Genomic DNA, 10761 nt, shown 5'->3' on the forward strand with positions numbered 1-10761 from the left:
CTTTCATTTGCATTGGATGAGAGATGGACATCTAAACCAGTGGTGGGAAACCTGTGGCCTGCAGGCCGCATGTGGCCCATCAGGATAATCTGATTGCTTCCCGCAGCTCCCATTGGCTGGGAATAGTGAACCGCAGCCACTGGGAGCTGCGGGGGCAATGCCTGCGGACGTTCAATGTCAGCAAAATGTCTTGCAGCCCGCAATCAGATTACCCTGATGGGCCCCAGGTTGCCCACCACTGATCTAAACACTGAGTGCAAAACTCTTCTCTTGGACCATACGGTAGTGCTCAGCTTTGTGCAGTTCTCCCACTGACATCACAGGGAGCTCTGAATGTGCTGGAAGAGAGAATATTAAAGATGAAAACTACTGCCATGAAAATCCAAAAGGATAATTTTGTCCTTAAAGCTCAGGGGCTGACCCTGCAGTCCTTATTCAAGCAAAACTCCCATTGACCGTGTGACTGCTTGAATAAGGATTGCAGGGTTGGGCCCCATGTGACAGAAAGACCCATTTCAATGCCAGGACCCTGGGAGAAGAACAAAGCATATTTGTTGAGACAGGATAGTGAATGCAATTAACTATTTTTACAGTATTGTCATGTCAGATCTATAACTGTACATGTATTTTCATTTAAAATAAGTCACAATGTTTAACCACACTGTTTTCTTACAGTGCTCAAATGAAATTGCAAGCTCCATTAATGGACTTTCATTATCACAACTGTCTTTCAAACAAATACACCACCAACTATTGTACAAACATGTACTACCATCTGATTATTAATTTATATGTGGCTATGATGGAGTCAAATTTCATCTGACAACATACTGGTCAAAGCTTACAAAACTTCTGAATAATGGAAAAGCATTGGCTTTGTTTAGTACAGCAGTTCTTCCCAAAGGAGAAATTAAAATAAAAGAGAAGGATTTCTGAATCTTAAGTGATGGATGAGAACTTGTTTGCATTTCCTATAAAATTCAAACATTCCAACAAACTAGTGTTTGTATATTGCCTGGCGGACTAGTACAAAATAAATTGCTTTTGCTTGTTTTATGATTTCCCCAGATTTCCAGTGTCAGTAGTAAATAATTGGAAGTCAGTCAGTCTCCTTGGGGAATGACACCAGTTGGGACCCAACCGATGGCATTCACTCCACCACGAAAGGAGGAGGACCAGCTTCAGTAATTTTGCCTTATTGATTTGGTGGCTGAGAAGTCCAAATACTAATGCTCCTAATGATCAGCCATTCCTTTTGACTTTTGGTAACAAGTATTCTCATGCAGTTAATATCAAACAGAACTTTGTGCTCTACATCTGTCATTTCAAAATTTCCATTTTTGAACTCCCCTAGTCTCAAGTAAGTAGTACATTGCCTCCCTTTTTTGCTCCCTACAATCTTTTCCCCAACTTCCAGGGCTCCATGATGCAAGATGTCATTTTGCCGGTCTTCTGTTCCAGTGATAACTTTAATTTTACTGATTTTAATAGGCTTTTCAAAGACAATCACATAGAGATCTCCAGTAGAAGGAGCTTTTCCCCAGAAGTACTCATCAATGCTGCTGTAAGCCTTGCTTGCTTCGTAGTTTTCAAAGACATTCATGTTGGTGTGAAGATTTGCGGGCGGGTTGTCAGGGATGTCAAATGAATCCTCTTCAAAGTCGTCATCCTTTAGCTTGTTCTCAGCTCCTTTGTAGGATGAATAATATCCCATGTGCTGGAACAGAGATGGCTTAAAGCGGATGACATCCTTTTGAGCTAACAACCCACGGAAATGGATTAGCAGCCAATCACAAGGCATTTCCTGGTAAAACATCAGCAAAAAATGAGCCAGGCGTGGGAGGTCATGGGAGTGGTATAGCTTTCCAATATAGCCCAGTTTGGAAAACTCCAGAGTCACCCAATAGGAACCTTCTCGCGAGGTAATTACTTTCTTAACAGCAGTCAAGAAGTTTTTAGAGCATCGAACGTCATCTTCTAGCATGACATAATAATCAGAAAGATTAGCACAAAAGTTAAGCAGGAAAGCATAATCTACATTTTGTTTGGATCGGAACTTCACACGGTCTTCTGGGTCATTGTAATTTCTCTTAAGGCCATCCAGTACTGGATAGTACTCCTCAGGGGCATGGATAACCATTAACCTGCCAGCAATGATGTGATGGGCAAATTTCTGTGAAATATCCTGGACCATCCCTTCACACCAGGATGAGTCAAAATCTGCTAGGTGAACCACCACCGTAATTTCCTTCAGTTCCTCATAACTTGACTGCTCAAATATGGACTTGATCGTCTCGAGCAAATAATTCCCCTTTTTCCGTTTGACTGAGGATAGTCCAATTGTAAGATACCCTGTGCAAAAGAAAATTCAGAGAGAAAGAATAACTGAACGTGAATCAGGCTTTGAAAATCATATAGCAACAAAGCTAACCTCCAGGCCTGTAGTGTATTAAAGAAACCTTCTGAATGATGAAGTCTGGGATGTTTAATATGTAAACGTATTAAGGGTATGCTACAAAAACTGTTCTATGTTTTTTCATGAAAGAAGAATTATGTTGTAAGCAATTTGACATATGGAGACTACTGAATTAAACATTAGTTTCTTAACTGCAAGAAGTGTTGTGAAATGGACTAAAGCCAAAGTGATGTGTGCATATATGCCTATTAGAAAAAAAGAAATACATATAGACAATGTTAAAGCTATAAAGAAATGGGATTGAAAAGTTATGGCTCACAAATTGTTCTTAAGTCAAGCCATTATGAAAAATAGCACAAAATATGAGTTAAAGAATAATGGCCTTGCTTTTACCATTTTATGGTACCATAACAAGCTTGATTACATTTATACATAGTTTTGAGGATTTCTAAACTTTTCATGGATGATTTCTTCTAGCATTTTCAGTTTTAAAATATTTCCCAATTCTCTAATTTTTCCTTGTTAGAATTCCTATTACAAACTTCCTTTATATTTTCAGTAAGAAATAGACCAGGGTATTGAATTTGAGACAAGTAAATCAGATTTTACTTAAAAGTACAATACAATTTACTACTGAATATTATATCTTTATATAAGTATATATAAGTATAAGTAGTTCTATAAGTAGTTTTTAGTGCATTTAAAATCTTTTGGGTGAGATTTTGCCTTCTGCGGTATTTTGAAATAGCTCTTCTTGCACATGTGCATACAGCATTAGCTTAATTCTTTCAGATATTTGTTAACATGTACTCCAAATCTATTATTAGAATCTAGCTGTTTGAATGGAATGCAATCTCTGTTGGAATTGTGAGCAACTACACTTTTAAGAAAATCAGTTCATCCCCATATTTTCTGTAAAGATAGGTTCATGTTAAAACTAGTATGCTTCATTTCCATTGCAGCTGACCAAAACTCTAGGTAAATATTTTGATTTGCAAAATTTTGCAGATAATGTGAGCATGGGTGAAATATTGCAATCATGTTCCAATGAGGTGTCCTGTGGCCTTCCTCTAAGCTGTCTACTCAAAATGGAGTAGTACAAATGCCATCAGTCATCAGCACTGCCTACACAACCCCAAACTTCTCAAACCTTATTTCAACTAAAATTTACATTGCAACCCTGTCCTAGGAAGACCAACAACTCACAGATGTCTTATTTTTCTCTCGGTGCTTGGACTTATGCATTGGACATATGCTTGGACTTCTCCATTCTGACCCTCATTTCCTTTGTTTGTGTGTGAAATGATTGATTTGGTGCCCCAAGGTGACCTGTCGAAAGCCAAATATTGGCATGTTTCAGTGCGCGGGTGAAAGTCTTGACTCCTGCCTAAAGTGAGAATATTAGAGAAATGAGGTGGGTGAGACAATATCTTTTATTAGACCAACTGCATAAAGTCAGAATAACCAGACTATTTGGAACTGTCCTACCTGGGCCCTGAGTGCAGGAAAATCTACCCCGCCCCCCATTGCAGGCTATAGTGCTGTGGCTGAGTCCCTCTATGGTCCCAGCTTATGGAATGACCTTCATGCCCTATATATGGTTGTTCCCAGCTATAGGATCCACATAAATGAGGATTCAGTGGTTCTACCCATCTCAATCCATGGAGACCCAGAAGTGCACCACAAGTGCATTGTTCCCCTGTATCATCCCTGTGCAGAAGTACGATGGGAAATCTATGGAACAGGCAGCATTGTGAATGTCACTGTAGGTCAAAGAGTTTTCACACAGTTCTAAAATGAAATAATTAATTTATGTAAAAAAAACATCTGAGGTAACATCTTCATTTAATGAAAGTCAGATTCTGGTTACTTACTTTTCCTTGGCAAAGGTGTGCCAGCTAGATAGCGATAGGAAACATTTATAGATCCTGAGAAATTTGACAAGTCTTTAAAAGTGTGAACATAGCGCTCTGAATTAAGCTGGTGTGTGGCTGTTTCTCTGATTAATTGCTTGTCCCCTTCCTAGTAAGATGAAGAGAGAAAGAATGAGAGAGAGCCCATGGAGGGGGAATACACAGAGAGAAATATATTTGTGAATGCCGGCCAAACAGACAAGGGGGGCAGACAAATTTCAAAGAATAAACTTTTTCAAAGTTAGTTTTCTGGAAAACATTTAAATCTCACCTCATTTTAAAAATCCGTTATCTGAATATTATATATTTTTGGTTACAATAAATCTATCATATAGTTTCAGATTAAGAGTAATTGGGAAAGAGAAAAAAGCCCTTTGGCACAGAAACATTGAAGATCTAGTTTTCTAGAAGAATTAAGAGCACTACAGTATTGCCAGAAAAGTGCTGCTATATTCAAAGTAGGACATAATCTCCCTCGACAGTACAGTGGGGAAGTGTTTAACTTTTGTTTTTTGTGATATTAGAAACTGTTGCAGATGAAACATGAAATAATATTCTCAGACCTAAGGCAAGACTGTACCACTTTGGCACTTTTCTGAGTACAGACCATTCCTTCCCCAGATCCTTGATGTGCAGGGGAAGTGCACAAACTGTACTATGCTGAAGGATGCTGGTGCCTGCACCCACTGCGTGCCCTACCAGCAAAATAGACTGGGGCAGAGAAAGGGTAGGGTTATGGTCCTGCCTCCTTCCCATCTCGCCCATTTCTCTTTGCTCTCCATACCACTATGGCAGAGGTGGACAAACTACGGCCCGCGGGCCACATCCGGCCCGCAGGACCCTCCTGCCTGGCCCCTGAACTCCTGGCCCAGGAGGCTAGCCCCGGCACCTCCCCTGCTGTTCCCCCTCCCCCGCAGCCTCAGCTCACTGCGCCACTGGCGCAATGCTCTGGGCAGTGGGGCGGCGAGCTCCTGGGGCAGCGCAGCTGCAGAGCCTGGCCTGACCCGGTGCTCTGTGCTACGCAGTGCATGGCTGGTTCCAGCTGGGTGGTGCGGCTGCAGTGCCACCAGCCACCGGTATTCCAAGCAGCGCTGTAAGGGACAGGGAGTGGGGGACAGGGCGTATTGGATAGAGGGCAGGGGAGTTCGGGGTGGTGGTCAGGGGTGTGGATAGGGGTAGGGGTGGTCAGAGGGCAGGGAACAGGGGTTAAATGGGGGCAGGGGTCCCCGGGGGGGCAGTCAGGAAGGAAGGGGGGTTGGATGGGGCAGCGGAGGGCAGTCAGGGGCAGGAGTTCCAGAGGCGGTCAGGGAGAAGGGGTGGTTGGATGGGGCAGGGGTCCCGGGGGGGCAGTCAGGAAGGAGAAGAGGGGTTGGATGGGGTGGTGCAGGGCAGTCAGGGGTGGGAATTCCAGGGGGGGTGTCAGGGGACAGGGAGCAGGGGGGTGGATGGGGAAGAGGTTCCAGGGGGGCCATCAGGGAACAGGGTGGGTTGGATGGGCCAGGAGTCCGGGGGACCATCAGGGGGCCACAAGTGGGAGAAGTGGATAGGGGGTGGGGGCCGGGCCAAGCCCCGCTCCCCTAACCGGCCCTCCATACAATTTCCAAAACCCAATGCGGCCCTCAGGCCAAAAAGTTTGCCCACCCCTGCACTATGGCATACACAGTGTCGCACCCACACCATCTGTCTCTTAATGCTTAAGCAAAGAAGAAAATTTTCCATTGGAGCTGTGATGCCATGGAGTTGAGATAGCATTAGGAATGCTTTTATAGTTCACATTGGGTGATCTTGGCCCTGAGAAGAGTAAGAAAATTATATGGCAGTTTCACACGTGTGCTATAATACATTAATGCAAGACAAGTGACTTGAGCTTTGATTAAAAGAGAGCACTATGCAATAAACAATAATATTGCCAACACAAGCAGAAAGGACAAAAAAATAAACAATATTTATTTCAATGTTATTCAGGTTCACAATCAGGGATGTAAGAAACACTTCCAGTAACCTATCTTAGGTTCATGTTAAGTTCAGTATTTTTCTTTTATAGAAGAAATAAATAATCCATTTATGAGTTGAGTCAGGTTCTCTTGGCTAACATCCAGATGCACCTACCTGAACTGTTATGCTCTCTCATTCTGCAAGGTCTCCCTGGGTAATTTCTTCCTAGTGCTGCTAGGCTACCTTGCATTTACTGATAAGTTATGAAACAAAGCTTTATGTTTATCACTTTCCAGATTAGAATGTAAGTCAATGGACTAGCTAGACTACATTTGACTGACCTTGTGAGATTCCCCTAACTTTCCTGAGAGCTGAGGGGGTTAACTGCCTCTCAAGAGACACTTTGCTCTTCATAGGATCCCCATATGCACATCCCCTGGGTTTTCTCCCCAGCAAGTTCCCATTGTCTCCCGTCCCAGGGGTCTTCCTACTGCTCCTGCTCCCCCTTCCTTACTGACAACCTAGCACTACATAGCCCCGGTGCTGCCCTCTCAATTAGCCAAATTCTCTGTGTCTACTCTGCAATTAAACATCCCTGGCTGACCCAGATGACTGGGCTCAGGCTGCAGAGCTCTAAAACTGCAGTGTAGATGTTTGGGCGCAGGCTGGAGCCCCAGTTCTGGGGTCCTTGCCCCTTGTGGGTCTCCTGAACATCTACATTGCAATTTTACAGCCCCGCAGCCTGAGCCTTGTGAGTCCAATGACACAGGCCAGACCTGGGTGTTTAATTGCAGTGTAAACATACCCATATGCAGCAACTGTTCTGGGACAGGGGAGCTGGACCTGCTTCAATTAAAGGGGCCAGCCACCCGTTGACAGTCCATGTTAATGAAAAATACTAAGAATTTCACATTAGATGTGGGGGACGGGAAATCATAGCCTTGTTCTCCATTGGGTTGGGTATCTGAGAAAGGTAGCTGGGGAAGGACTGAAGCCATGGGCCTCATTCCCTCATCAGCTAATGTAAGGGGACTTTACAAAGGCAGTGGCTAGCAGGAGAGCCGCAGGCAGTGTTACTCTACACATATAGGGAGTCAGGGAGAGCCTTGCAGAGAGTTTCCAGTTCCCTACATGTGTTTTTTTCCTGCAAGGGAACTATTTGGGATATTATTTCTAAATTCCCACATTTAAACTGCTGATCTTCTACCTTAGCAAAGAAAACATCAGATGGACCAGGGGAGCCGTCAAACGTGGTCAGGGATGTAGAAAAATAAAATAAAATAAAATAAAATAAAAAAGCCAACAGCCTAACACATTTGAAAAATGGTTGATGGACCATAAAGGTATCAGGAGATCTGGGAAAACTGTCAGGAGAAAGTAAAAGTCTTGGCTGGGAGCTACATGAGCTCAGACATGTCAAATTTGTGATGAGAGAAACAATGAAAGAAAGTGAATGTAAAAAAAAAAGACAAATTAAGAATAAGACATCGCGGGAGCCGGCAAACAGGACAGGAAAGGATTTAAAAACCGAACCAAAAAGATGCATTTTGAGAAGCATCTGGGGGGAATTTGTAGCAATTAGCGGAAGCAAGAGAGGCATCAGGGAGAGTGACACTGGGAGAAAATATGGTATAAGCCAGGTCAAATTTTATCACAACCAAGAGATGATGAATAAATAAGATACTGTAAAAAATCTCAATGCAAACAATGTCACTAGAGGAAGCGATTTATCAAAAAGTGGAGTGGCATACCAGAAAACAGGGATTCTCTTTTGGATTACTTGAAAATGGATTGGCTAGCAGTGATAATATAGTAATATCACCTGTTAACTTTTTTTAAATCACTATTTCAATTTAGCATAAGTTTGACATTATTGGACATTGCCTAGTAATGTCTCTGGCCCTGATATTGAAAATCCATACACATTTATTATAACTTGTATTACAGTACTGACTACAGGCTGAGTGGGACCCATTGTGCTAGTTTCATAGTAACAGACACAAATGTACCCCCCTTGTCCCCCACAATGTATGTTTTTAATAGACAAGACAAAGAATGCGAGGGGAAATAGAGGTACAGAGGAGTAAAATGACTTGTGATTTATCCAAGCAGGTCAGTGGCAGACCTAGTGAGAGAAATCAGGTCTCCTGACTCCAAATCTAATACCCTGTCCCATAGATCATGCTGTTTCATGCTTATCTTTACTCATATGACTGCAAGAGCTAGGCCTTAAACAGTTGTCTCCTTTCATAGGGCCTGGTCCAACTCTCAACGTCCACACTACCATTAGTATCTCAGAAGTCATTTGACCTTGAATTGTGGCGTATGCCCAGCACAAACTGTAGAGTTACATCACATTATCAATAGTTTAGTGATTGAAGCTACTAATTCAGGTACTTTAGGAAATCCTACCTTTAAATCATAAGTTTACAATAGGTACCATGAACATTTTGAGGTTCCCATCAATACCTTTCCACCTGCCAAAAGCCCAAATATGGGACACATGGCATGACAAAGACTCAAAATGAGACACAGAAAAATAAATATTCATGCAAGAAAATGAAAATGATGTGGGATTAATTCCTGTTGTGTAATTGAGTCTTCTGTCACATTAGTTGTAGCTGTAATGCCACACTCCTGGGTGGGTCATTATCAGTAGGGACTGAACCTGGGTCTTGACCTCAGATGTAATAATTTTCAAGAATTAAAATGAGGGAAATCCAAATGTGTGCAGAATGGGGATAATTTTGTGACTAAAATGGAGAACATTCAAGAGGTATGGCTCCACACTGTGCTAGATACCTTACTTGTAATATCTGCAGTGCTCCTTAAACGTATAGTGGGAAATACTGTAATATATGTTACTTCTATAAGAAGAAAACATCAAGATTTTAATAGTACCCTCTCATATTATATATATATATATATATATATATATATATATATATGTAATATGAATCAATCTGAGGGGACTTTACTATGAACAGCCCACTAAAACGGGAGAGTTGCAGCTTTGTGGTACCTTGTACTGTGTGCTTGTTCCATGACCCCATTTCTTCCACCTAAGAAACTTACCAAGACATAACCATCTTCAATGTACAAGTTCATGAACAGCAGGCAAATGACAAGGACTCCTAAGAATGATACTGCAGATCGTTTCCGCAAGCATCTCATTTTATCCAAATATTTCAAAGTGGGCTTCACGTGAAGAAAAACATATAGGGTCTCCTAGGAGAAAAAAACACAATGTTACTAAATTCTTTGAATACGTATAGAACACAACCACTTAGAGACCAAATCGCAACCATTAGCATGTGCATTACTTCATGTGTTTGAATTAGAGATGGCCACAAACTAAAAAACAAACCTCTAATTCAAACAGCCCCAGCTTTTGAGGGATTATGAACCTGAAACCAGATTCAACTTTTGTGGCTCATATCCATGTCTAGTTTAAATCAGAAAGACCATTTTTCTTTAAGATACTGTCCATTACATTTTGTTAATTATTCTACCAAGTTTCACTCACTGACCTTATATATGAACGTACTGCATGGGGCTGTGTTTTCATAAATTGAGGCAAAGAATGGTCTATGCAAGTGTTAAACTGCACATACAAAAATAAATATTGGCATGCCAATAGGCATCCAAGCTGATAGAAAATAGATCTAAGCATGTGTGGAAATTTGTCAAAGATTTTGCACATTCATTTTGAGAACTTTCAGGATGAATAACATAAAAAAAAACCCTGGAAGTGAAAATTACAATCCATATTTTCTCTGCCAAGCTGATTAAACATATCAAATATTTTGAAGAATTACTCCACTAGATCCTAAATAACAGTGAGACATACACACAACGTATTAATAATAGCAAACAATTCACCATCAACATTAGCCCATATCGACAAAATATGAGCTTTGGAATAAGGAAGTTATGTGTGTACAACAGACTTTTTAAACTCTTATAAGAATGAGAACAATATGATAAGATAAAACAAATAAGGAAATAAAAAATGAGTGAATGTCAATATTCAGTGAATGAGACACATCCACCACACAAATCCAAAGTATCTAGGAAACCAGGTTAACCAGCTATGGGAGGATTACACCACCACTATACCGGGTATAGGGGATATGGTGGAGGAACAGAGAGACCAGCTAGGCTGTTCCTATAACTTGGTGATCTTGAGCAGCTCAAATGGCCCAATTAGACTATATTTAGAGCACCACATTGTTTTCTCCCAGCCTAATTATTTATGAAAACAAGTATCAGGACTCTACCAAATTTTGTCCTCAGAAAGTAACACAAAAAGGGCAATGGTTGTAATACCAGTAATTTGTTTTCCAGTGAAATTTGGTGGAAAACAAATGGACTAGTATGACGAGTCTTTGATAGAAATCACGGAGTATAGCTTTTTTTTCCCTCTAGCAGGAAAACATTGTATGCTAACCTGGCTTTCCTATGCTTTTAATTATTCATTTTATATTAACAGCTGAT

The 10761-nt window shown here is 41.3% G+C and overlaps 1 protein-coding gene across 1 annotated transcript; it reads right to left on the minus strand.

The window, feature by feature from the left end:
• Positions 1–1195: 1195 nt before the first annotated feature.
• Positions 1196–9462, minus strand: MGAT4C (MGAT4 family member C). Its single transcript, XM_024205353.2, has 3 exons — positions 9340–9462; positions 4291–4438; positions 1196–2352 (listed from the first exon to the last, which is right to left on the minus strand). The coding sequence occupies exons 1-3, from the start codon at positions 9436–9438 to the stop codon at positions 1196–1198; spliced, it is 1404 nt and encodes a 467-aa protein (XP_024061121.2). The 5' UTR covers positions 9439–9462.
• Positions 9463–10761: the final 1299 nt, after the last annotated feature.

Source organism: Terrapene carolina, unplaced genomic scaffold (genome assembly GCF_002925995.2).
Source record: "Terrapene carolina triunguis isolate 2854851 unplaced genomic scaffold, T_m_triunguis-2.0 Scaffold68, whole genome shotgun sequence".
NCBI classification, from domain to species: Eukaryota; Metazoa; Chordata; order Testudines; family Emydidae; genus Terrapene; species Terrapene triunguis.